Source organism: Raphanus sativus, chromosome 5, assembly GCF_000801105.2.
Source record: "Raphanus sativus cultivar WK10039 chromosome 5, ASM80110v3, whole genome shotgun sequence".
Lineage (NCBI taxonomy): Eukaryota > Viridiplantae > Streptophyta > Magnoliopsida > Brassicales > Brassicaceae > Raphanus > Raphanus sativus.
The window spans coordinates 35,509,735-35,537,457 of NC_079515.1; the positions used below are offsets into that span (position 1 = coordinate 35,509,735).

A 27,723-nucleotide genomic window follows, 5' to 3' on the forward strand; every position below is an offset into this window, starting at 1 on the left:
GTTGAATCTACTCATGATTTCCTACGCAGCATCCATGACGGTCTTCACTGGAACTTAAGAAAGACTCAATCCTCTGACGGCCCTCGTGACACTCGAACCAATTTATCCAGTATTTCCTTCTAAACCACATACATATAGTCCTGACATCTATCCATCTGTATGCATATAAATAAAGATGGAAAAAGGATAAGTGTAGTATGTAGCTGTTATGAGAAATAATTATGTTGATTGTGATGATCACTCAAAGTTAATGAATCAAAGATGTTTCTGTTCTCTGTCTCTCTCCAAACTATCCAATATTGTCTACCTGATTGTGCACGCAATGATACCATTTCTAAAATTCATACATACATCTATCTACAGACCAGGCATATTTCAGACAGACTTACGGTCGAGACATTCTAAAGAGTTAATGACCTTCTGACACAACCAAACGATGCCCATACGTTGACCAGGAGACACTCGTAAATGCAGCATAACAGTCATCATCACAAGACATTATTAAATCACAAGACTAAAAAGGCTTTCACAAAAGCAATTAGGGGTCTAACTGGTTGGCTTCAGTGTTACGATTTGAATGTGTTTACAACAAAAAAAAAAGGATTTTACTGTTGTATTAGGGGTCTAACACATGGACCCATATGTGGGCTGCACAATAAAAAAAGTATCTAGTCCACTTTTGCGAGAGAGCCTCTCATGGTTCTTCTCAACAAAGATAGAACATGACACGTGGCAACGACTCATTCGCACAAAAATCACATTTGGATAAGGATATAGATAATTTCTCATGAAACTCAACGCTTTCCACAAACTCATATCACCTCCAAACTTCATAAAACACATTCAACCATCTCACAAGCGCTAACCGATAGATAACGATTCAAGCAATGGCATCGATGACAATGACAGCAACGTTCCTCCCAGCCGTCGCTAAGCTTCCGTCACCCACCGCAGGAAGAAGGATGTCCATGGTCAGAGCCTCAACGAGCGAGAACACAACCAGCTTAGAAGTCAAGCCCAAGGAAGAACAGAGAAGCACTACAATGAGGAGAGATCTCATGTTCACGGCTGCAGCTTCTGCCGTTTGTGCCTTGGCTAAGGTAGCCATGGCGGATGAGGAGGAGCCCAAGCGAGGGACAGAAGCGGCTAAGAAGAAATACGCTCAAGTTTGTGTCACAATGCCTACGGCAAAGATCTGCCGCTACTGATTCAACCGTCCCACCTTTCATGTCCCTCTCTCTCTATCTCTTTCTTTTGTTCAATAAATTTTCTCAAATTTGGTATGTAATCATATATTTGGATCAAAATCTTATAATCTTCGACTAGACTTCCTTTTCATTATAATTAACACTTAAAAGAAGCATTGCATAGTGAATTACAATTACAATATAGTTTCTGAAAACTACATTAACACCAAACTGGCCTAGGTTGACAAATTCAAACTGAAACCAAAATTACATTTTGAAATCACCAAATGAACCTAATAATATTCGGGTTAGTTCCTTCATATGCGTTTCATGTGATAAAACTCAATACACTTTTAGAATTGGGCTGATACGGGATTTTCAAATCGGGTTGGGTTCCTGTACAGTTGGGATGAGTGTGTTAATTCAGGTGGTTTGATCCGGTTGAGCAAGTCTCTCCACCTATGATATGATCAAACAACAGATAGTTATGGATCTAGACAATAATGCAACCAAAGCAGTAGTTGATAGTTGATACAAGTACCATCAGTAAATGTTTAAATTATCTATTAAATTAAAATGTGAGAAATGAATCAAGAGAAGTATGAGATTCCTTTTAACTCAGGAGTTTGGGTGACTTAACAGATGCTGCTATGTAACCAAAAGCATACATCAAATTCTCAAGTCTATGAACAGCTTCATCGTCTTAGACAAGGAGACTCTGAACTTTCTGTAAAATCTTGTGTACTATTATAGTCTTCTGAAAAAGAGGAAAGAGAGGCAAAATTACAACAATGAGTGTATTGTATAGATATACATATCCATCAACTCAACAATGAGTGTATAGATGTTCAGCGACTAAGTTATTATCCGGAACAACAGCAAGAACACCTGCAGCAACTAAACACCACTTCAGCAGTTAGCTCAGTTTAGGAAAAAACATTGTTGTATCACAGACCAGCAAACTATTTGGCGCAATATTCAACGAGGTGACAACAAAACCCGAGTTTGAACTGCCAGGAAATATGATAAATACACTTCTCTGCATCCTTTTCACTGCAAAGATACGGTAAAAAAAAAATGGTGGTAAAAGATGTAGGAGACGGTTTGACCCCTGCTTCGATGATTATATGAATTACGGCCACTATATGGATGTGCATACAATAGTGTTCCTTGTCTGAATGTCAGACACTCTTTTGCTTTTTTTTTCTTTAGAAGAAGGATTTGTTTGAGTTGTTTGCTGAGAGAGTTAGAGACAACAAGGGGTTGGAGTCAAGATGGGCCGTTATGGAGGAAGCACGAGTCGAGTACTTCAGAGGGAAATATTTCGTGAGCTTCATGAAGAATCACCCCGAGTGTAAAGAGATTCTCGAAGAAGATAGTGACCTCGACGCTGAAGATATCGCTAATGTCTTGTTGGGGAAGAACCTCTTGGTTAGATGTGATCGTGTGGCAGTGAGAGCAGTTGCTTTTGGTGCTATGTGGATTCTCCTTGGAAAGCGTGTCTGGTTCTTCCCCAACATTCTCGCAGAGGAAGCCACATTGAAGGAGCTATTCGGTTTCTGGCCAAAGAAAGACGAGGAAGAACCTCCCAAGTGGACGTCTCGACTTTTCTACACAGTTGTGGCTGTTGTTGTTGTCATGCTGCTCCGGCGCCATGCCCCTGACGAGGCTGCTCGGGCCAGGTATATATTAACTTAAACCTAGATTAACACTAATGGATTCCATCTCCTCAAGATTGAATTGTTCTCTAACTGCTATGAGTTTTTTTGGTTGACTGACTATTGGCTCTTGGCCTCTCATTTGTTTGACTTGTGATGACTTTTTGTGCATTATAGGTACCAAAGAAGGATGTCCAACATCATTGATGATGTCCTTGAGTGGTCACCAAAGCTAGCACTCTCTTGTTTAATGGAGAATCAGCCACCTGTGAACATCAGAGAGGCTGCTAACAACTCCTCAGATGCAGCAGGTCCTGCCCATACTGAAGAGGCCGACCTAGAGGAAGCTGAAGACTTGACCAACCCTGATATAAAAAGATAAAAAAGTATAGAAACAAAAGTTAATTGTAATAAAGAAAGATTTGTAATTACTCTCTTCTTTTTCATTTAAGCACAGTGGAGTTTAGTTATTAATCACATAGTTTTGGATTCAAAACTTCAAGCCTCATTATTAAACCTTAAGGGTGCTGACAAAGAAGTATTCTAACAAAAGCACACTAGTATTTGTACAAAACAAGAAAGAAGAAAACTGAGAGAACTCCTCAATGGCTGCTACCATATAAAGCCAGCAAAGAGAAAGCCAAGAATGATTTGCCTGCGAGAGAGAGATCACTTGATGGCTAAACGAGCTTGAGAAGGATGGTTTGAGGAAATGTTGTTCCATTGCTGCCCTAAACAGTCTGCTTCTTCCCTTCTCTTATAACCTGAGCTCTGCATCTCTTCAGACTGATGTGTTCTATACTCATCACTCCAAGCTTCAGGTTGATCAGAGTTAGATGATGTTGGGGACTGAGTAGGACAAGCACTGTTCTTTTCTCCAGCTTTTTTCCGTGAATCATCGGTGTTTGATTTCTTAGCAAACCGTCCTCCAGTACCCCTAGGCCTCCTCATAGCATGCTGATGCCGAGATTCATGGAGGTAAGGCTGTGAAAACACACACAGAAAAAATGATGCGTTTGAGCAAGTGGTGATGTGTTCACCAATTAGATCAAGCGCTCTCAAGAAACTAATAAATATTCATGATGATAACACACCTTTCTGGATTTGATAAGCTTCTTTTCTAGCTCTGCCTTGGCTCGTGCCTGCCTTCGCCTCATAATTGCCTCGTACTGTTTAGCATTCACGTAAACAGGTTCTTGTGCCATCTCAGGAGGCAGTTGCATTCTTGAATGGGGCATCCCGCCATATGGAACATAAGCCTGACAGGAAAATTGATAGCTTATCACATCGCATGTAAAGAATTAATCAAAAATATTTGCACATTCCCTACACCATGAACTCTGTTAAGGCAACCTTAAACATGCTACGACTAATTAGAATATTAAAACCTGCAATCTCATGTCTCAAAAACCCAATAGCAGGAGTAATGAATCATGGCAAACATACCATCAAATCAAATAAACTTAAACATAGAAAAAAATTAGTTGGGGGACTAAGAAAAGCATCAATAAACACATTGGAAATTAAGTCATATACCAAGGGATAGGCTCCCATCATTCCAGCATAATATGGATCCTGGTAAAGATTCGAGGATGTCCATCCCTGCATGATTCAAAAACCAACGAAAAAAATGGTAAGAAGCATATTGAAATAAAACTTATCAGCTAGATCATAGATACATATTGGTAAAATTACAACTGCATGGCTAACAAGTTGAGGATGAGGAGGAGGTGGTGTAGTGCCAGGATGCACAGGTTCTTGACTTTTTTCACTGTTATCTCCACCTGCATATCAAAACACAGTAACAAATCTAGCTAAAAAGAAAAGAAAAAACTTTTGTAATAAGCACCGAGGGAAGACAAGTCAAATGCACCTGATTGTTGGGGAGACGTTGTGACTAGTGACTCCTCCTTGTTACCACTTTCATCTCTGTTAGATGGTGACTTGGACCCGTTTGATGATGTATGGTGATGATGAACCTCAGAAACGTCAGATTTGGAATGCATGTCTTCAGCTTCCTATTCAAAATCTGATTGTTAGTGATGAAGACTACAGTAAGCAGTAAACAAAGCAAAACCCAGTGATTGAATTCACCAAATCAGATAGAAATTTGAAAACTTTGAAACAAAACTGAGAGGAAACAGAACAAAACCCTTAGAACAGAACTCATGCAATCAACCACGAAGTGATGATTACTCGGTAAGTTTTAACCATTACCATTCAGGGGAAAGAACGAGTGGACCGTCACGAAGGCTTCTTACGAGTGATTGAAGGAGACGCTTCCGCTTGGAAGATGAACCGATCTGAGCAAGTTTTCAGTCAGAGGAAACCATTTTTGTGGACTTGAATTGAATTAATTTTTTTTTGTTCTTTTTATAATTTGATCGTCGCAGGAGGAAGACGTATAAATAAGTTTTTGTTCCGTTTTGGATATTGGCTGCCACGTGGTCGCCACGTGAACGGCGGCAACATTAATACTTTTGACTTTTCAATTTTGTGGAGAGAGAGATATTAAATAATAGGATAATTCGATTGTGATAGTCGTTTTTGAGCCTATGACAGGCTTCAAAAGCCCTCTATTACAAGGCCTGTTTTCTTCTTTCGCGATCTCAAAATTTTGTTTACCAAAGAGTGAAAGAACATAAAAAAAAACTTTTGTTAATCTTGAAAAAGGAACAACAACTATTTACATTGAACCTGATTATGGTATGCCCCATACATTTATCTAACTCAACTAGTTTTTATTTACATATCACATGCGTACATAAGATATTTCAAACTTGGCCAGTTCATTGTAATAAGTATATGAGCATAGGTTTAAGAAGAATCTTCCAATTGTTGAATGATGGGAACATGACAATCGCCTAAATAAAGTGTGTATATGGCATATGCTTCTTTTAATATGTGGGATTGGCTTATCGTGGTTACTTAGTTGTTGATCCGTTATGTTGTTGATCACTACCACAAGTTCAAGAGTGGTTAGCTACTACGTCATCAGAAAACGAAAACCTACAATCGAATTACTTAAACTTAATTTAGTCTAATTGGTCTGACCGCCAAAAGATCCAATACTATTTATAGTCTGGGATCATAAAACTCAAGTCTTAGTCAGTAAACTTTAGGATCATTACTACAACAAAAATCATAAACAATAGTATACGATAACATATACTACATAGGAAAAATATTTTCTTGGCAAAATCTTTATTTTATTTTACAACAATGATATACAAACTAAAAAAGATGTTGTGAAACATGAAGACAAATAAGTAAAATAAGGGAAAAGGTAAATTATCTATAAAATTTGAACAGCGATTTTTAATCAGTAAGGTAGTCTATTAATCAAATATTGGTCATGATGATCGGTTCACTATTTAACATTAGTTGAAAGGTATTTTAAATTTGATTCGGCCAATGTAGTATATTTTTAAACTAGTTTGTACATTTTTTTCGGCCAACTACATTATTGCTGATAGTATTTATCCAAAAGAAAAGAGTCAAATATAAATCAGAAACATATTTAGTTATGTGACTGCACTTTTATAGAATTACAAAGTCGCTCTATTATTGTAACGGTTATCAATTAAAATCACAATCATCATGTCTTGTGTTATTTGTTCTTTCTGTCAAATCTTTATTCCTCTTTCTTGAATCAAGTTAATCAATTAGATTTTCCAGAAAAAAAAAGTTAATCAATTAGTCTTTTTCAAAATATTATCAGGGATTCTTGAGTTTTTTATTTTCTGCGTAACTCGATATACTTTTGTTTAAATTATTCTTTATGTTTTGTACATGTCTAAGACAATTCAAATTCTAGTTATAAGATCATTTTTGATTACTCTGACCCTAATATGGATATGTAACCCAATTAGTTAATAATGAATTATCATTTCTGCGGAAAAGGATGGTCTTTTATGTATTATTGATGATCAGATAAAGATGTTATTCTTACTTTTTGTAAGAAATTATGGAAGAAAAAGAAAGAGAAATTTGATCCCAAAAAAAAGAGAGAAAATGATGAGAAAGGCTGCACGAGTCACTTCATTGGATTCCCTTGGCAGATGTTATCCTCTGCCTCGACACTGCGGCCATCCCCACTAACTCTTCACATATTTCTCGTCCCTTTGCTTTTACTAAATTTTAAAACATATCTATATATTTCTAATTAGTGGAATATCACAAAATGCTACTAATGAAGTGTAACAAAGAAAATCTGAACTTAATTATGGAGAAAATTGGATTGAAAATTGTTCAAAACCTTAAAATATAACACATCGATCGGATTTTTATATACTTATATATAGATATTATTTTAAATATTTTTTGAAAATTAAGCTAACATATTTGGAACTAAACAGAAAAAAAAAATTGAGCTTATGAACCTGATAAAATTAACTAATGATACCTTCGCACATTATTCTGCATATCAATAATAGGGGAATATACTAGAAACTACTTTCTTATTTTTATTTATAATAATACGAAGTGTATTGTGTATGCATATGCATTTAAAAATTTTATGGCGGTGCTGAATTGGTGATTAATAGTTTGAGAATCACAATTTCAGCAGTGTAAAAATGTTACTAAAGAAATGATCGCTGTTGTCTTAATGTTGCAGGGACGTAAACTCATGTGTGATGTTCCACCTAGAAAGCGACGGTTCTGTCTATCAAACGAACGATGAAAGTGAACAAAACTCAAGCGAAGAACGATACGTACGTTAGGTGAACGGAACGGAACGGAGAAAAATCGACAAAGCTACTAGGCACAGAACCTAAAGTCATTAAGCAACCTAACACATAGCACTTACAAAAAAGGGAATCAAGAAAAGTATAATTTAATTATAGATTTAAATTCGTAGTAGATTTTAATAAAACCCTACCACAAAACTCAAATCGACTTCATTCAAATTAATCCAAAAAACAAGCGCCAAAGGAACAAAATGTTAAAACAAACCAAAAATAACAAGAAAAACAAAACATCACACAAAACATTGTAATACATAGGGCCTAGTAATACATCCTTCGTTATTCTATATTAACAAAGTCAAAGAGATGAACTTTTAATTATCTTCTCCTCATACTACTTTCTCTATCGAACGATTGATCCTATCAGCAATAACAAAAAAACACAAGACTACAAATATTAATTAAAGCTGTTCATCGATCGTGTGCTTTGACGAAGAAGAGCTCTATCTCCGGAGGAGCAAAGAAAACGAGCTGCCTTCGTCGTAACACGCAGTTATGTGAGACTCTTTGCTTCTTCGGCGCTGGTGGACACGTCAGCATCTCCGGTATCCGACACTTCTGAGCTTTCGGGGTACAACAACCGCCGCCACTTTCATCTGGTGACGCCAACACCGCCGGAGAAGAAGAGAGAGCAGAGTAGTTTGTCTCTTGAGGAGAGAACGACGTCGTTATGGAAGAACAAGAAGAGACGATAGTAGATGGGGAAGTATGATCGAGTGTTGTAGTTGTGACGGTGTTCTTGTGTTGTGGAAGTTGTTTCTTGAAATGGTTTCTTTTGAGTTTCTTCTCGGCTCTGTTTTGTTTTCTTGCCTTCTTTGACGCCATTTTGGACCTAATTGAAAGATGTCTTATTTTGCTTGCGAGGTTAGGTGAGAGAGGGAGAAGGAGGAAGAAGAGAGTCGTTGCTTATTTGCTTAGTTAGTAGCATATATAGTACGAGAAACGAGTCAACACGTTTTCTAGATTTTGACTACCTAAAGTTTTCACTGAGACGAACCAAAGAAATGAGTGAGTGACTATTGAACTTGCATTTAAAAAGGTAAAAAGATTTGTTTCTTTTATTATATTTTAAGGATCCATTGCATGTAGTTGCTGACCAACGAAATGGGTCGTATATTTTTATTTGCCGTTTTTAAAGACTAAAAGCCATAACCATTAATAAGGCATTGACTAGGTATAAGAAAGTAAGTTTTTTTTCTTCTTGAGAACTAATAAGAAAGTAAATTGAACTTCACTGCTGCCTACTTTCACAAAAGAAAAAAGAAAAGAAACATATAATCTGCTGAAAATTTTATTTACAAAACATATGAAGAACAACATATTCCTATAAACTTCATTTTCTTTAAAGAAAATATGAAATTTAAAAATCAAAGTCAACTTTTACTCTGATATTTTATTTTTTTGACCAGAGCTTAATAATCAAAGAACCCATATGAAATTTCAAAATAAGGATATGCAGCACGTATATTCATTGATGTGCGATATGTTCATTGATGTTATAGTTCAAAAAGTAGCAATGTAGCTGTTTTTAATGCAGAATTCTCTTGAGCCACTGCAAAAAAAAAAGCATAAAGGTAAAAACTAAAAACTAAAAACAAACATGATGTCAAAAATTCAGGTTACAGTGGTGCTGGTGCACAAACTTGACTCTTTGATAATTCACATGGCAACTGTAACTTTTGGAAGTAGTAAAATACATTTCTATTAAAGTTCATAAATGGTGTCTAACCCCAAAAAGGGGGAAAACGGCCATTTCATATCCAACATATCGGGATATGTTCAATTCATACCCGACTTATATGACCGTGCCAAAATATACATGAATTTATATGGTTGTGCCAAAACATACCCAACTTATGTTTTTCTCGCAAAATCATACACCAGTCGCCACATCAGCTGCCATGTCATCTATTTTTGCTCGCGTGGATGTAACGTCAGCTAATTTTGCTGACAAATATGCCATATATATAATTTTTTTAAAACTAAATAATTTTGTTATAAAAATAAATTTTTAGAAAATATAAAATTTTTATTTTATATTATTTAGTAAAATTAACAAAAAATAATTAATTAATTAAATTCAAATCTTATATAAGAGATTTCGATTATATCAAAAACCGTTCTTATAAGAGTTATATATGTATTTTAATGATTTAAATCCAATACAAGTGTTGAAGACGTGTTATTCTTGATTAATCATGGTTGTGTTAATCTAAATTTTTAAATGTAAATAATATATCCATGATTAATAAAGCGTAAAAATGAATCATGTTACGCTTTATTAATCATGGGTATGTTATTTACATTTAATCTAATTTTTTTAAATGTAAATAACATACCCATGATTAAAAAAGCGTAAAAATAAATTATGTTACGTTTTATTAATCAAGGGTAAAAATAAATCATATTACGCTTTATTAATTATGGGTATGTTATTTACATTATAAATTTTAGATTAACACAATCATAATTAATCAAGAGTAACACGTCTGCAAACTAGCATTGGATTTGAATCATTACAATACATATATAACTCTTATTAGGACGTTTTTTGATATGATCAAAATATTTACGAATATATCTCTTATATAAGATTTAAATTTAATTAATTAATTAATTTTTGTTAATTTTAATAAATAATAAAAAATATAAAATTTTATTTTTATAACAAAATTATTTAGTTTTTAATAATTTATATACATGGCACATTTGCCAGCAAAATTAGTTGACTTTGCATCCACACAAGCATAAATAGATGACAAGGCAGCTGATGTGGCGACTGCTGTATGATTTTACCAAAAAAATATAAGTTGGGTATGTTTTGGCACATCCATATATGTTTAGGTATATTTTGGCACGGTCATATAAGTCGGGTATGAATTGAACATATTGAGATATGTTGGGTATGAAATGGCCGTCCCCCCCCCCCCCCAAAAGGTTGTTTTTTAGATGTGGATGCTCATATGACCCGACAACGATAAACGAAAAAAAAAATTGACCTTTTTCAGTTTTAATTTACTTTTTTGTTTTCTTTTTCTTTTTGACTAAAATTGCCAATTAATAAATGATACTTTCCCAAAATGTAATTCTTTTTTTTTTTTTTTGTTTAACCTGGGGGTATCCCAGGCCCAGAAGGCCCAGACTAATCCCCAAGGGGAAGGAATGTCCACGGATAGACGCCCCTCCCAGTTTTTCAAATGGGCCGAAAGCATGGCCCATATCCGTGTGGGTGACAAGAGCGTTGCAAGGTAGTTCCCTCCGGCGTGGATCGAACCCCCTACCTGGGTGCAGGCGGGGACCCGTCCTAACCATTGGGCTACAACGTCTTGTCTGAAATGTAATTCTTTGTCACACACATAAAATCAGCTTGCCTTCGATTGCGTACGGTATATCGGAATCTTAAGAGATTTACTATTTTCTGTGGTAGTATTAATACCTTTTATTTTGTATAAATGGAAATATAGTTATTTTGAAAAGGATCGCAGGAAAAATAAAGAAATAATGAACAATATAAAGTTGACACAAACTGTGATAGAGCTAGGAAGGAAGGAAATCACGTGGACTGACATGCAAATTCAATGTTATATTACTATATTAGTATATCAACTGCTATAAGCCTATAACCATGGGTTTGTGCTCATCCCAACCAACTATTTCCAGATTTTGGTTGAGGTTGTATGGTTGCACCAGAATTAGTATTAGAATGCTAATTTAAAAGAAAAATAAAGTGAACAGACTTTTTAAAACACAAAAGTACATAAGTACGCGAGATTGGCTCTTGTCATGGATGATGGAATCCTATAACATAGGATTCACTATGTAAAGCGGCAATTTAGATTCTTATACGTCTTATGTGTTCACACATAAACAGGTGACCGATCAACAAGTTTGTATTTTTTTTTATTTGCAATTTGTGACATTCCAGTTTTGATATATGATACGTACGTCTAAAGATTCGACAAAGTTAATTTAACTATTTATATCACCAAAGTGAATGTCCTTTATTTTCTGTTGCATATCTAAAAAAATTCAAAATTAAGCATGTTTATATCGAAATAGTGGAAAATCTAATATTCTATCAAAAAGTGGCTTGTAATATCGTATGAGTAAAGATGAAATCACGAAAATATCATTGATCATTAAAAGTTAACTAAATATGTTCGGCAAAAAGAAACAGTTCACACTCCCGACGGCCAGACAAAAATGAAAGTGTGAACTTAGAGGGGAAGCGCTGTAGGCACGCAAAATATGGATCTCATTTGAATACTACCATATGTACAAACACAAGTTGATTTATCAGAGCAAAAAAATTATATCAATAAGTATGATATGATTATAAATCAACGGGGCTATCCGATTTCCACGATGTTAGTACTTACTAAACTCCCATAATCATCATCGCCCGATGGCTCTTTAACATAATGTGATACTAGATTCTAACCCGCCCGACTGGGCGGGTGTTATTTTTTTCAACAATATACCATTTATAAATTTTTCTGTTTTGGATATGTCGTAAAACTATTTTGTACGTGTTTCTATATGTTAGAGTGTGTTCATTTTGTATCCTTGTTTGATATATAATAGATAGCGACATCCTTTTTTAAACGGATCATCTATTCTATTAAATTTATTAATACAATTTATTAACTTGTATGATTATCTAAATGACCACAATAAAAATATATCTAAAATACAAACATTATTAATGAAATTACCACTAATGGAGAATTATATATATGTATATAGCATAATATAGTATATCTTATAAGAAAGATATAATAATTTGTTAACAATTGGCCCATTTAAAGGAGAAACAAAATTAAAATTTTAATACTTTTAATTAATTGTTAGGGAAAGAAAATAATAAATTATAATAACAATTATTGTTATGATATTATTATGCAAATAGATAAATATCAGTTGTGATTTCTAGGAAATGGTCCAATGTAACTTTTAAATGGTAGATAAAATCTGTACTTCTCTTTTAATAGAGAAGATTGCAAATTAGCATCCGGCCGTTACCAGCTATGACTTTTCCATTAACAGTACAAATCACTATGGCCATCACCAGCCCTTAGTATAACCCACAGGAGCTGTTGTCTAGGGTCTCTTTCATACTGAATCCACGTCTGAAGCCATCACCGGCACCACGCATTCTCCACTTTTATCGCTCTGCTATAACAGATGTAAAAGCATATCAAATTCATCTCTGTATCTATTTCTAATAATAATGATTATAGGCAAATTTACTCCGATTCACTTCTATTTTTTCTTATTAAATAGTTTTTCTAATTAGTAAAAGATATATATTTTAATTCTTTTTTTTTTGAAACACATATATTTTAATTCTATATTTAGAAGAATTCTATTTTAAATAAAGTACACTGAAATAGATTTCATCTCTATCAAAGGCGACCATGTAAAAGAAGAATGTGACATTTGCAACACTTTTTTTAATTAGTACAAAATTTAGCTAAATACCTTTGTTTAAATAATTGTTACAACGTGTGTCCCATGTTAAATATTTATGTATTCTTACATTAAACTTTATTACATTGTGTGCTTCATGTTTAACAATCTGTTGATTGTCTCTGTTTTTTATTATAGAGGTGTTTTATTTTAGAGAAAAATAGCAAAATATATTATAAATGGTCTAAATGAACAATGAAATTAATTGGGTCTCAAGAGTTTAAACATTACTTTGGAGGCAAAACATAATATATATAGTTTCAGCCATCAAATCATGAGGTGCTTCTTAAACCGCCTTCGCCAATGTTATTAATGGTTCTGTGACTCTTATTCTAATCTGTTCTCCTTTGCTTAATGCTTTCTCTCAACCATTATGAAGAAGCAGATTCAACTATCAAAGATGTCCAAGTTACCGGCAAAGAAAAGCTCTTTGAGAAAAGACCATTCAACTACGATTTGATAGCATTGGCAGAGACGACTACCATGGACCATAATGTTAGAAAGGCTTGATGATCTTATTTAATCAATAGTTAATTTCTTCAAGCCAATCTAGTGTTATTGACAATAACTTTCTTTTTGTTATTGCAACTTCAGAGAATTCAATTTAAATAATTGTCAGACTTCCTTGAGATGTGTGGACAAGAAACCAGAATGACAAAAGACAAGACGTAGTTTTCAATTAGATAAGCCCAAAGATCCTGCTGCTTGCATACTAGTAACATTTCCAAAAATCGAACAGTAAAATGCTAACAATTATTAAGATTCAGCCGTACATTTTTGTTTTCGATATTTCTGCTATATGTTTCACAAATAACTGTACAAGTGACCTAACAACTATACTACTATTATACTCAGACATGTATGTCCAATGGTTTTGGCCCTACCAATATAATGTCTGAGATACTGTCATCATCAACTATACTACCATTATACTTATACACAGAGATGCTCGATACTGTTTATGTTTTTTTCCCACACCAAACTAAGAGTATCAACGTAGACTCTGTCTTTTTGCATTAAAACACTAGAAAGAATCCAAATGTTTCTATCGTTTTGACCACATGTACCACAGAAGAGATCATCATCAACCAAGGTTATTATTATTGCCACAACTTTCAGCAAAAGCCTAATGTTACAATCCAACAGGGTTCTTACGATACCCAATAGACGATTTTAGCACCCAACTCACTCTAATGATGCATATGCTCATTGCTCAGAGATCTCCATCAATACAACACAACATAACACCCTAAAGAATGGATAAAACTAGTAACCCTGACCAGATAGTGCATCAAGACCAGAACCACCACCAATGCGTCTAAACTGTGATCTTCTGACAAGCATTTTGAAAAAGGGTATGAAAGTACCATGAGTAATGGTGAATGGATCACCTTCCTCTTGACAGTGCCTCCTCTAACTCTTCAACTGATGAAGGAAACAGTTCTATGTAACGGCTCCCTAGCGTCTTCCTGTCCTTGACCATCGCAGCTCTTGATTCTTCTGCGCTCCTGAACTCTACAAACGCATCTCCAGTGGGTCGCCCTTCACCGTTGACAGTAACATGAACAGAGTCTTCAGACAGATCAAAATCTCTGAAGAAGTCTAGTATGTCTTCTTTCCCTGCTGAGAAAGGTAACCCTCTCAGTCTCAGTATACCCGTATGCTCAGCATTCTCTTTCCCATCATCACTCGGTCTAACCCTCTGCACCTGTCTACGTGGTGAACGTCCACCACTCACACCACCTCTTCCACCGCTCCCACCACCATCACCACCACCACCACCACCAGTAACTGTACCATGGACACGAGACTCCGCAACCTCACTAGCAATAGCCTTATAGTACTCTTGCTTCGTACTCCTAAAAACCTCAACATATCTCCTCCCCATGTTCTGCCTGTTCTTACCGAGCGCAAAATCAACCTGAAGGGGATAGCCAAGAACGCAAAAGGCTTCCCCAGTGACCTTATTGTTCTTGTGAACAAACAAGACGTCAACCACGTCTAAGCCATGGAAGAACTCCAAAACATCGCGGTCAGAGCAATCAAAGGGGAGACCGCGGAGTTTAACCACAGGGAAAACAGGAGGAGGAACGAAACCATAAGGGTTATACATAAAGGCAGAAGCAGGATGAGGTGCATAGAATGATCCTGGAGGAGCTTGTCCACTCATTCTTTGACGCTTAGGTCCCGTTTCACGCCCATCAGGACCATCTCCATATCTACACATTCACCAAAACAAAATTAACACACTCTCTCTTGATTACTTGTTTCCTAAACCATTGGGAGAGATTGAAGGTTGAAGATTTCCAACCAAACATAACAGTTGATTGGAATCGAGACAGATCAAATTTCACTAACTTAGGTATGAACCAATCCCAATTACAATAAAACCCTAATTAAACTATTGGGAGAGATTAAAAGGTCGAAACTTTCCGATCAAATTTTACAATTGAAGAAAAACCCAACAGATTAAACTTCAAAAGGAGATGAATTGAAGTGATTAAGATACGAAATCACGAGGAAGATAACGAAGAAGAAACCCTAATTGCGGAAGCTAATGAAATCAATTGAATGAGGAACAACAAATCGGGGATAATCTGGTGGGCGGCTTACCCTCTGTAGAACATTGTCGCCTGTGAGGATGACCAATTCGATTGGAACTTTCGAGGATGCTCGGTGAATTTTTGAACCTTCGAATTTGGAATCGTGCCTTAGGAATCGCAGGTCAAGGAAAGAAGTGTTTAAACTTGAAATTGATTTTGAGAGAAAGTGAAATGGGAAATAAAGCTAAACTGGGCTCTTGCGTTTGGGCCTTTTCTACATATTAAAATATTAAGCCACATATTCTATAAAAAGATTGATTTAAATTTTGCCTAAAAAAGTATTTATTATAATATACTACATAACTTTTTTGAATGTACTCTTAAAATTGTATTTTAACTCTTATTTCTATTTATTTAATTATTTACACAATATATGTTATATGTCTTGAAGAAACTTTTGATTATTACAATGACATCTAATTCATTATATATATATATGAAGAACAATAATAAAATTATTTTATGAATACATAGTATATTAAGAAAATAATAAATAAACAAAAGTACCTAAAGCTATAAAGAATATGATAAATAAGAAAAATAACTTATTATCAAATAATTAGATAGTAATAGTGTAGATAGATAGATTAATCTCTTTAGCTGAAAAGAAAAAGGAAATATAGAATAGAAACTATATATAAAAGAGGATTCTAAAATCCTAATATAAGTGAAACGAGAAGACAAGCCACAAAACTTTGTTTGTAAGTTGGAAGAATGGTCACGGCTATGTCTGAACTTCCAGGGGATTTGATAAAGGAGATATTATCTAGGGTTCCACTGTCATCTCTTAGGGCACTGCGATGCACTTGTAAAACGTGGAAAGCTTTATCAAAAAACCATATCGTTGGTAAAACAGACGCAGGGAGCACGTTTCTAGGGTTCACGGTGATGGATTATATGCTTTGTTCAATGAAACTTGATCTACAAGGAACCCGCGACGACAACGGCAACTTGGTTTATCTTCCCTCTGTTAACAGAGTATGGTTACTTGAACAAGCTGAGATATGTGAAGTCTTTCACTGGGACGGCTTGCTGTTATGCGTCATCAAAGATGAGAGGCGGCTTCTTGTGTGGAACCCGTATTTGAGACAACTCAAGTGGATCGAAACCAGGGACAAACTCCATTCATCATACATGTATGGTCTCGGATACGAAAACAACAACAACAACAACAATCGTAACCACAAGATTTTGAGGCTTTTCGATGTTAATAAGTCCCCAGAACTTGGTCCCCTTTTCGAAATCTACGATTTTAATTCAAATTCATGGAGAGTTCTTAATGTCGATCCCGGCAACTGCATTATAAAAAGTGGCGTGTCTCTCAAGGGAAACACTTATTTTTTGGCTATGGAAATTCGGTTAGAAGGGTCTGTTGTTGTTACCGGTCAATATTTCTTACTCTGTTTCGATTTTACAGCAGAGAGGTTTGGACAGCATCTTGTTCTGCCGTTTGGTGCTGGTGTTGGGTTTACAAAAACCGTGGTTCTTTCTAGTGTTAGAGATGAGCAGCTCGCCGTGTTACATCAACCCGAAGTCAGTAATGTAATGGAGTTTTGGATTACGAGCAAGATTGAGCCCAATGCTGCATCTTGGACCAGGTTCTTGAGAAAGGAGAAGATACCGCCTAGCTTTGTGGCTGAGAGTTTCTTCATTGATGAGGAGAAGAAACTGGCTCTTGTTTCCGGATTCCTTAACTTCTATGGAAAAATTTACAAAAGAGCTTATATCATTGAAGAACAAAGAGACATCGAATCTGTTGAGGAGATAAGAACAGCTAGGGAACCTGGAAACAAACTTGTATTCTCTTCTTATGCTCCAAGTTTGGTGCAAGTACAAATCAACGGACGGGGCAAAAGGAAAGAAAGAGATTACTAGATTTAAGTAGCAATGCTTGTTCCTTTAATTGTGTCATCTCCATCTAAAAAATAATACTGATACTCAACTATTAAACCTTTGTGTTTTACAATTGGTCTGTTGTGTTTGTCTCTCCTTTTTTTTGTAACTAAGTTTGTCTCTCCTTTTGCAGTCTTTACTTTCGTGTGCTGAGTTTGCCTGAGACAATGAGTTTCGAAGTGTAATTAAGTCATGTGTGGAATAACTGTCTCAAGTCTATGGAGTAGAATAATTAACTTGTACGTGGATCATATTCAGTCTCAATTTCTCTTGGCCATCTGTGCTCTTTGTTGACGTAAATCTTTTGGTCCCACTGTCACCGGGTAACTTAGAAATAGAAAGGACATAACCGGACAAGAAGTGTATGAAATGTTATCAATTCAATAGTGTCAAAATCAAAGCTATTTACATTCCAAACTTGGTTAGTCAGCAAATTCTCTCTTTAAGTATTCCCTATAAAAGCTACAGCTCTGTAAAGACAGTGAAATATGTAAACAAATGAATTTTTATTTTTAAATTTCAACTAGACCTTGACCCGCCCGACCGGGCGGGTATTTATTTTCTGTTTTTAGTTTTTTGTTTATATTAAATGATGAATTTTTAATATTTACACATAAATCCAGATTGAAAATTAACTTTTGCAGTTATAATAAAAATTAAAAAGTTAATAAAATATTATTATATAAAATATTAATTTTTTAATTAAAATAATATAGAGGTGAATCACATTTTTTCCAATTCTTAAATCTTAGCATCCCAAATAAAATAAATTTATAAATACATAAAATATATAAACATATTTGGAACTATAATTTTTATCAAATAAATCTGTTCAAGAAAAATATTTTAACGTTGTTGTTGTTTATTTCTAGAATTTGATCCGTGACCGTATAGATATTTGCTTTCATTTTAAATCTTTTATTTGTACTAATGGTATAAATACATATATATATATATATATATATATATATATATATATATGTGTGTGTAAATTAAAATGTATTACATAATTATCAATAGAACATTTTAAAACATAACAATTTTATTTATTACGTTGAACAATTGTATTTTGTGATTTTGATCGTCTATCATATCACACTGTATCATATAAACAAATCCAATATCTATAACTAATTAAACTTGAAACCACTATACAAATAATATATAGATTAATTATTTTATATTTTATTTATATGTTATATAAATTGATTATGGTGTGTGATTTTTTATTTTATTATTTATACTAATAAATATTAAAAAAATATTTAATATGTTAAAACGAAGTATATTGGCAAAATCTATTATCGTAAAGATTTGATTAAGAAGATCTATTATTTAAATTAAAAAAATACATTAAATTCTTAAATCAATTATTTAAATAGAAAAAATACAAACATACTTAAATAGAGGTTCAATAAAGACAAGTATAATTAAGGAAAGTGTATTTATAAATCAGAAAAGACAACTATAATTAAGGAAAGTTAATTTATTACTTCAGTGGTATTCAAATGTAAATAACTTCAAAAACTTAGGGGCATTTTCAAAGTGTACTTCTATTTTAATAATATAGATATAATCTCTTTTTATTAGAAAGGATAGGTATGGAAAGTAAAAGGAGATATGTAGACTATAATATATCAAAGAGATTCTAAAACCCTAGCTTAATTGAAAAGAGAGGACAAGTAACAAAACGTTGTTTGTAAGTTTGAAGAATGGCGGCGACAAGAATGTCTGATCTTCCAGGGGATATGGTAACGGAAATATTATCTAGGGTTTCGTTGACATCTCTTAGGGCAGTGCGATGTACTTGTAAAACGTGGAACGCTTTATCAGAAAAACATATACTCCAAGGTAGATTCTAAGCTTTGTTCAATGAAACTTGATCTCCAAGGTAACAACGGCAACTTGGTTTATCGTCCGTCTATTAAGAGTGTAAGGATACTTAGACAAATTGAGATAGAGATATGTGAAGTCTTTCACTGGGACGGCTTGCTTTTATGCGTCATCAAAGGTGGGAGGTGGCTTCTTGTGTGGAACCCATATTTGAGACAAACCAGGTGGATCCGAACCGGGGAAACATTCCACAGATCATACACGTATGGTCTCGGATACGAAAACAACAACAAAAATCGTAACCACAAGATCTTGAGGCTTTTGGATGTTGCTAAGCCCTCAAAACTTGGTCCCGTTTTCGAAATCTACGACCTTAACTCAAATTCATGGAGGGTTCTTGATGTCAATCCCGGCAGCTGCGATATAGAAAGTGGCTTGTCTCTCAAGGGAAACACTTATTTTGTGGCTGCAGAAGAAACTTGGTTTGAAGGGAATGATTTGAAAGGTCAATGTTTCTTACTCTGTTTTGACTTCACAGCAGAGAGGTTTGGACAGCGTCTTGTTCTGCCGTTTGGCGCTTGTGTTAGTTCTATAAGAACCGTGGTTCTATCTAGTGTTAGAGATGAGCAGCTCGCTGTGTTACATCATCGCAAAGGCGATCAGGTAATGGAGATTTGGATAACGACCAAGATTGAGCCTGATGCGGCCTCGTGGAGCAGATTCTTGAGAGTGGAGCTGAGACCGCGTAGGTTTGTGACTCTTAGTTTCTTCATTGATGAGGAGAAGAAACTGGCTCTTGTTTCCGGAATCTGCTATGTTGGTACGACCATACACAAAAGAGCTTACATCATTAAAGAACATGGAAACATCGAAGAAATGAACATTGGAAAAGCTAGAGAGCCTGGGAACATACTTGTATTCTCTTCTTATGCTCCAAGTTTAGCGCAACTACAAATCAACGGACGGGGCAAAAGGAAAGAAAGAGATTACTAGATTATGATAAACCTCTGTTGCAGGTTATAATTGTTGATCAAAAAACACTTGCATAATAGAACTTAGAACACACTTAATTTTCAGGCTAATTTCTCTGCCTTTTTTTAGCTTTTTGATTTATAGAAAACAAATTGGAACTACACATTCTTACGAACTTGGAAGTAAATGCATAATGGAAAAGATAATGGGAAAGTGATTCATGTTACTTTGTTCCTATCAAATAGGAAGTGAAGTAGTGATCTAATTATTTGCATAAAACAATGGAGAACATGGATACATCATATCTGTGGAGATGGTAAAAGCTAGGGGACCTGAACATGGATACATTAATATCTCGTCTCTGACGGTTCTCCTGTCAACATAATTTTTTTTTAATTAAAATAATTAATTAATTTTCTAAGGACTTTACAAAGTCCTACCAATAATCAAATATTTTGAAAATGTCCTTAATTTTTGTCCCACACCAAAAATAACATTAAACTACTCTAAGGACAAATTATTAGTAGTACCGTTAATGTTGCTCTAAGTAGCTAGTTCCAGTTTGCAGTGTTTGTTCCCGTTTATTATATCATCTCGATTTGAACAAAAATATTGACAGTCCTATTAACCTGTGTTTTCTATCATCTAATAAACAAAGAAAACATGCAGAAACCAAATTAGTTAACTAGTTTGATTAAATGTTTATTAGTGTTTCTACACTAATGTCTATGGCTTGAGTTAGATTTATTATTAATTATGAAGATTAATTGACAATAAATTTTCAGTGTGATCCAAATAAAACCGTCAGATATCAATCTTTAGGTGATCCCAGTATGGTAGCAAGTAGAACGATCAGATGTGAATTTGTCATAAGATAGATATAATTGTCAGTTTTAGAGTATGAATTAATTCTCATAATTCGTACTTGATGCATCCTTAGTTCTCTCGTGCAGTAGTTTATGACTAGGGTTGGGTTCGTCTCTCTTTTTGAGTCTTTTCTTTTTGGAGCTGAGCCTACATGAGACAATGAGCTTTTCTAAATTTAATTCTGTCATCATGTGTGCAATAACTGCCTCCAGACTCTGGAGTAGTCTCTGTATATGTGAAGACAGTATAATCCGTGAACAATGGACTGATGTGTTTTTTATTTGAGACTCGTTCAAACAATCCAAGAACAATTGTAGCTCTAGTTTATTTTTGCAATTTATTCATTCTTAAATTAGCAATAAAAACTAGAGAATCATGTCTTTCTAGTTAATGGCAGACCTTGAAACACTCTCCATTTCTCCTTCCACATTTTTTTCATAATATAAATACTTTCATTACCTTCACCTTTAAGGCATCAGATAAAAAACACACACAAAACCATCATCCAAAATAAATAAATAAATAATAATAATAATAGAAATGAGGAATGTCAACAACTTCTTTGTCGCCCTCTTTGTCTCGGCTGTGTTAGTGAGCTCAGCCACAGCGGCTACCATGGAATCTCCAGCACCAGCACCAGGTACTTCCTCAGCCACCGTGGCTTGTCCGGTGGTTGGATCTATCGTTGCTGCATCAGTCTCCGCCTTCTTGGGTCTTCTATTGCAGTAAAGAGTTACATTGAGGAGGGTTTCTAAGAGATATGTAACAAAAACTCTTTTTTGTTCTGATTTGTTCCTTAGAATCTATGCAAAATATTTTTTTGTCTAACAACCCATTTTGATGTATAGTCTCATTGTGTAAGTTATTACACTAATATGTTATGAGTATGATAATAATAACAGTATCCTATATAAGCGATGTTAATTTAAACTTTACGGATCTGATCAATAACGTCATTGCTTTCGATTAATGTCTTTATTACACAGAAATGGTTTCGTCAAATAAGTTGTGGCCACTGTTTCTTTTTGACAACTGGTTTCATCATCGTTTGCTTCCTCTTTATATTCCTGAATGTTTCAAAACAAAAAGTTACACTTAAAACCCAAGTAAAGCAAAACTTCATATACCCAAGCAAATGTAGAATTATTACTAAAAGGAAAAAGAGAATCAGATACACGATCAATTACTCCATACAATCAGTTTAGAATTCTTGCATCAAGACACGGCAGGGAGAGTTTAGATAATACAGCATTTATGTTTTGAGTTCCTTCCTGCATTCCATTTCCAAGGCTTAGGTTCTACGATTACATGAAATGTCACTGGAGAACGCTTTTAATCTTCAGTCCCTCCGCTAAAAGAACTCAGAACATCACAGCTATTAATTTGAGTTGAGTACTTCTCAGGAGAGATATAGATATTACATTTTGTCAAGTACTATACAAATCATGTAACCAAGTCCATGTCCTTTGAATCCCACAACTCTCCATAATATCTAAAAGCATATTTATGAGCATAGTGAGTACAAAAAAAAACTGTCAAAGGGACATGGAAAGAATACATAGGAGATGACATCAGTGAGATAGCTGGTGCGGTCAAGGTAACCTAAGACTTTTGGACTTTATCTGCAACTTGTTAAATCTAACTTTTGTCGTTTTTTCTTCCACCAAGTCTGCCATTCAACAATGCTGCATCCAACTGAAATCCAAAATAGTCAAAGAGATTTCGAGCACGCGAACAAGAAGAGGGAAAACACAGTTTGACCAGGTAAAAAACAAACAAATCAGTTTAGACTGAAGTGTTGCTACAAAACCTGAACAAAGATTTTTTAAAAACGAAAGTTGCATATACATCCCGGATGCAGCGGGAGCAGTTTACGAGGTTCTTAAAATGACAGAAGAACATACGACAAAGACGAGAGAAAAACATATGAGAAAGAGAACGTTACAGAGAGGAAAGAAAGAGCTATATTTGAGAAATTGGGTACAGTACATGGGCCGGATCTGGCACAATCCGTCAACCAATCCTATAAAACATTTAGTGTTGGTATCCAAATTTTTTAGAGGTTATTATACAAAAAATATTGGCTTTTAAAATTAGAAAAAAAAATTTATTAAATATTTTTAAAATATTTTTAGTCCTCAAAATCCTTAGGAATCGTGTTTGTGTAAACTTTTATAATCACAAAAGAAACATTGAAAAAAAACTTACTATTTACAACTCAATATTATTCCTATTACTCTTCAGAAAGTTTCTTCCTCCCTTTTTTTATGTGTTTCCTTTTCTTTAACAATAGCTTCAGTCCATTTTTGGGATTATAAAGCATGATTATCGGCAACCCTTAACAGAGTTCTTAGTATAATTAGGAATTAAAAAAAAAAAATAGCAATAAACACAAATCACGACCTTTAATTAAGGTACAAAACAAACGTTTTTTGTGACCACGTGTCACAGTCTCATCTCCTCCTTTGCTTCTATTTCTTTCCCTCTCTTTCCTCCGTAGTATTCCAATATCCAGCGAGGGAAAGAAGACGATGTTACATCTCTTATCATCTCCTCCAATTGCCGTAAACTCTAGAATCTTCTTAAACCATCGATTCCCAGAAGCTTGTTTATCAACTCCGATGGTTTCGTTGGAAAAGCGCATGGCTTCGCCGTGAAATCGACGGAGAGTTGCATGGTTTCAGAGAGTTGCAACTGTGGCAAAAGATGAACTGATCAGAGAAAGAATGAAACTCATGTTTTTTTTTCTTTTGGATAAAGATGCAGTGCAACATCTACGAGACGCCGGAAGCGGCGGTGTTATGTTGCGCCAATGAAGCTGAGTTGTGTTGAAATCCCACTAATAATCATTATTTTGCTTAAAGTCTTTTAACATTGTCCCTAACTATAGTATAATAATAAAAAAGTCTTAAGGACGGTCCACTGATAAAGATGGTCTAAGACCGGTCGAAAAGAAAGCATATTTAATTGAAGACTGCTGTTTGGTTCGTCTCTAACAAACGTGTTGGAGAACGTGATAATAATTAATCGAGAACTGGAAAAACTTATTTAAAATGCTTTATTACACCTCTTGAGAATGACAATTTGTCCTGATCGATAATAGTTGTCGATGACGTAAGTATTACAAAATGCGTGCGTTTTATATTTTCCACCAGCTTGTGCTGAGGTAATGGATAATGAATATATTTTATTTAAAGAACAAATCGAAGAAGAAAAAAAGAGAGAAATAACGTATCATATGGTTGTGTTACAAAAAAAAACGTATCATATGGTTTTACGGCAATTAATACTGCGTGTTAATTAAAACTCATACCGCGTAATATAAAAATGAAAAGGAAAGAATACAAAAGTAACCCCAAATGTGGGGGCAGTGGCTAGTGCCAAAAGACGCTTAGTTATTTATTTCTGTATTTATTTAATAATTAATAAAAAATGTCAGTAAATGCAATCTTTAGAAAAAAATAAAAATTATATATATAAATACATATTCTACTCTATGTCTCTATCTCCATGATCTACAGAGAGACTCCACTCAATAAACAACAAACTCTGCTTTCTCCCTTCCCCCACGTGATCTTTCCTCCCCTTTTCCTCTTCATCTCCATCTTCATTAGGGTTTTTATGTTAAAAAGGCAGAGACTTTGTATTGAACTACTTTTTTAAATCTCCAGGTAACTTACTCTCTTTTATCTTCTCCAATTGATTATTGATACTGATCATAGATTGATTCTTCCACGGGGGTTTAGGTAGATCTATGTCTTCTGTGATAAAGTTTCAATCTTTTTTATAAACCCTCTTCAGAAATGATCCTTTCTATCTTTGGGTTTTAGGGTTTTGATTGATTCTCTCTATTTTCCAGGTTTTTTAATCGCCTCTGATCTTAACGATGATGTTCAACGAGATGGGTATGTGCGGCGGGAGGAACATGGACTTCTTCTCACCTGAACTTGACTTCTGTCCTCCTCCTCCTCCTCCACAGCCTGAACTCCCTGAAGACGACTACACCGACGACGAGATCGACGTCGACGAGCTGGAGAGGAGGATGTGGAGGGACAAGATGCGTCTCAAGCGTCTCAAGGAGCAGCAGGACAAGAGCAGAGGAGGCGTCGACGTCGACGCTGCCAAGCAGAGACAGTCTCAGGAGCAAGCCAGGAGGAAGAAGATGTCCAGAGCTCAAGATGGGATCTTGAAGTACATGTTGAAGATGATGGAAGTCTGCAAAGCTCAAGGCTTTGTTTACGGGATCATCCCTGAGAACGGGAAGCCTGTGACTGGCGCCTCGGATAATCTCAGGGAGTGGTGGAAAGATAAAGTTAGGTTTGACCGTAACGGTCCTGCTGCGATAAGCAAGTACCGAGATGAGAACAGTGTCCATGGGGTTTGTGAAGGTGGTAACTTGGTTGGACCTACTCCCCACACGCTGCAAGAGCTTCAGGACACGACTCTGGGGTCTCTTTTGTCGGCTCTGATGCAGCATTGTGACCCTCCTCAGAGACGGTTTCCTTTGGAGAAAGGCGTGCCTCCTCCGTGGTGGCCTAACGGTGGAGAAGACTGGTGGTGTCAGCTCGGTTTGCCTAAGGATCAAGGTCCTGCTCCTTACAAGAAGCCTCATGATCTGAAGAAGGCGTGGAAAGTTGGTGTTTTGACTGCGGTTATAAAGCATATGTTTCCTGATGTTGCTAAGATACGGAAGCTGGTGAGGCAGTCTAAGTGCTTGCAGGATAAGATGACTGCTAAAGAGAGTGCTACTTGGCTTGCTATTATTAACCAAGAAGAGTCCTTGGCTCGGGAGCTTTACCCTGAGTCTTGTCCTCCTCCTCTTTCTTCTTTGTCTGGTGGAAGCTGCTCCCTTCTGATGAATGATTGTAGTCAGTACAACGTTGAAGGTGTTGTTGAGAAGGAGAGTCCTTATCAAATGGAAGAGCTTAACCAAGGGAACGTGATGATGGCTGTAAAGGAAGAGGTCACAGCGGAGTTCATTAGGAAGAGGAAGCCAAGCAGAGATCTGAACAGTATAATGGACAGAGCAGCTTTTACCTGTGAGAATCCTGGTTGTGTCCATAGCGACGCCAGCCGGGGTTTTTTGGACCGGAACTCGAGAGACAACCATCAGTTGGTCTGTCATGGAGCAGCAGCACCGTCCAGGTTCCGTGTCAATGAAGTTAAGCCTGTTGTGAGTTTTTCTCAGCCAATTGACTTAACCGGTATTGGGGTTCCTGAAGATGGGCAGAAGATGATCTCTGAGCTCATGTCCATGTACGACAGAAATATAGAGAATCAAAGCATGTCACTGCTTCAACCAACGGTCCAGAATCATCAAGAACATCTCCAGTTCCAAGGAAACATGGTGGAAGGAAGTTTCTTTGAAGACTTGAACATCCCTAACAGAGCTAATAACAGTAACCAAACGTTTTTCCAAGGGAACAACAACAACTTTGAAGCTGTGCAGAACAACAGTAGCAGCAACAGGTTTCAGCTTGTGTATGATGCTCCACCGTTTGATATGGCCTCATTTGATTACAGAGATGATATGTCAATGCAAGGAGTAATGGATGTTATGCAGCAGAAGCAACAAGATGTGTCCTTATGGTTCTAAGTCTTGGTAGTAAAATTTTAATCTTCTGTTTATTTTATTTTTATCTTTTGTGTTCTTACATCTACCAATGTAATATTGTTATGTGTATGTCTCCTGGCTTGCTATGAGTCTCTAAGACTGTTACTGTATGCGTCGGGTGTCTCGGCTGGTGAGTTTCCCTCATCATCAGCTTCTTTTACTTTACACACCACACCCCATACTCGTGGATGAACATAAGTTTGTATATTATATACTAGATGATAATCCGCGCATGGTGCGGAGTGAGTTTTTTAAAATATGTTGTATTGAAATATTACAATTAGAATGCATCTTGTTATCAAGATTTTTTTTTACATTTGATTTGGGGTAGACATTCGGATACTATTTAGTTCAGTCTGGTTTGGTTCGGTCCAGTTATGTTTGAATTTTTGTGAGTTCGATCCGGTTCGGATCTGCGGGTTCGGTTTGGATTTGGACTCATATAACTCATTTTATTTTTAAAAAATAAAATTTTTATATACTTTAAATTTCTCAAAATATAAAAATAAAAAATTATTTATAACATATCTTTATAATATTATTTGAAAAGTCAGTTTCCTATGTGTCGCGCTCACGTTAATTCTCACAATGGTTGATTACATTGATACCCTTAATGAGAAAATACTATATTTAAATACTATTTTTGATTTTATTTAGTTTCCTTTTTTAAATTTTCCAAATAATATATATAATAAAAAGAAAAATTTATAAAGTTTAAAAATTGAATTTAAAAACGAAAATATATGTATAAATAATATTGTTTCTTTAAAAAAGAAATTTCACAAAATAGTAAAATTCCATTTAAAAATAACATAAAATATACTTTCTTTATATTTATATTTTCACAGACTATCTTTATATTAGAAAAATAAATATTAT

General features: G+C 35.2%; 7 protein-coding genes and 1 pseudogene across 10 annotated transcripts; 5 read left to right on the top strand and 3 right to left on the bottom strand.

The window, feature by feature from the left end:
- The first annotated feature begins 807 nt into the window (after nt 1-807).
- Nucleotides 808-1,325, top strand: LOC130495215 (photosystem II 5 kDa protein, chloroplastic-like). Its single transcript, XM_056986563.1, has one exon. The coding sequence runs from the start codon at nt 888-890 to the stop codon at nt 1,206-1,208; it is 321 nt and encodes a 106-aa protein (XP_056842543.1). The 5' UTR covers nt 808-887; the 3' UTR covers nt 1,209-1,325.
- A 939-nt stretch (nt 1,326-2,264) lies between these two features.
- LOC108858861 (uncharacterized) lies at nt 2,265-3,253 on the top strand. The gene is made up of 3 exons (XM_056985877.1): nt 2,265-2,270; nt 2,400-2,869; nt 3,023-3,253. Exons 1-3 carry the CDS (start codon nt 2,265-2,267, stop codon nt 3,225-3,227), a joined length of 681 nt encoding a protein of 226 aa, XP_056841857.1. The 3' UTR covers nt 3,228-3,253.
- Nucleotides 3,247-5,225, bottom strand: LOC130494309 (nuclear transcription factor Y subunit A-9-like). 3 transcript variants are annotated; one of them, XM_056986561.1, is made up of 6 exons: nt 5,063-5,225; nt 4,719-4,863; nt 4,544-4,629; nt 4,382-4,447; nt 3,940-4,104; nt 3,247-3,829 (listed from the first exon to the last, which is right to left on the bottom strand). In XM_056986561.1, exons 1-6 carry the CDS (start codon nt 5,063-5,065, stop codon nt 3,515-3,517), a joined length of 780 nt encoding a protein of 259 aa, XP_056842541.1. In that variant the 5' UTR covers nt 5,066-5,225; the 3' UTR covers nt 3,247-3,514. The 3 variants fall into 3 exon arrangements, with proteins under 3 accessions (XP_056842541.1, XP_056842540.1, XP_056842542.1); XM_056986560.1 differs by having other exon boundaries at nt 4,541-4,629; nt 5,063-5,224; XM_056986562.1 differs by having other exon boundaries at nt 4,541-4,629; nt 4,719-4,874; nt 5,063-5,224.
- Nucleotides 5,226-7,731: 2,506 nt separating this feature from the next.
- LOC108859183 (cyclin-dependent protein kinase inhibitor SMR13) lies at nt 7,732-8,506 on the bottom strand. The gene has a single exon (XM_018633045.1). The coding sequence runs from the start codon at nt 8,416-8,418 to the stop codon at nt 8,005-8,007; it is 414 nt and encodes a 137-aa protein (XP_018488547.1). The 5' UTR covers nt 8,419-8,506; the 3' UTR covers nt 7,732-8,004.
- A 5,634-nt stretch (nt 8,507-14,140) lies between these two features.
- On the bottom strand, nt 14,141-15,835 carry LOC130512412 (uncharacterized). 2 transcript variants are annotated; one of them, XM_057010377.1, is made up of 2 exons: nt 15,676-15,835; nt 14,141-15,281 (listed from the first exon to the last, which is right to left on the bottom strand). In XM_057010377.1, exons 1-2 carry the CDS (start codon nt 15,687-15,689, stop codon nt 14,450-14,452), a joined length of 846 nt encoding a protein of 281 aa, XP_056866357.1. In that variant the 5' UTR covers nt 15,690-15,835; the 3' UTR covers nt 14,141-14,449. The 2 variants fall into 2 exon arrangements, with proteins under 2 accessions (XP_056866357.1, XP_056866358.1); XM_057010378.1 differs by lacking the exon at nt 15,676-15,835 and having other exon boundaries at nt 14,141-15,034; nt 15,118-15,201.
- A 525-nt stretch (nt 15,836-16,360) lies between these two features.
- On the top strand, nt 16,361-17,754 carry LOC130512812 (F-box protein At1g59680-like). Its single transcript, XM_057011176.1, has one exon. It carries the CDS (start codon nt 16,380-16,382, stop codon nt 17,538-17,540), a length of 1,161 nt encoding a protein of 386 aa, XP_056867156.1. The 5' UTR covers nt 16,361-16,379; the 3' UTR covers nt 17,541-17,754.
- Nucleotides 17,755-19,241: 1,487 nt separating this feature from the next.
- Nucleotides 19,242-20,449, top strand: LOC130512704 (F-box/kelch-repeat protein At3g13680-like; annotated as a pseudogene).
- A 4,283-nt stretch (nt 20,450-24,732) lies between these two features.
- LOC108863232 (protein ETHYLENE INSENSITIVE 3) lies at nt 24,733-26,954 on the top strand. Its single transcript, XM_018637588.2, has 2 exons — nt 24,733-24,901; nt 25,090-26,954. The coding sequence occupies exon 2, from the start codon at nt 25,117-25,119 to the stop codon at nt 26,824-26,826; it is 1,710 nt and encodes a 569-aa protein (XP_018493090.1). The 5' UTR covers nt 24,733-24,901; nt 25,090-25,116; the 3' UTR covers nt 26,827-26,954.
- The last annotated feature ends 769 nt before the right edge of the window (nt 26,955-27,723 follow it).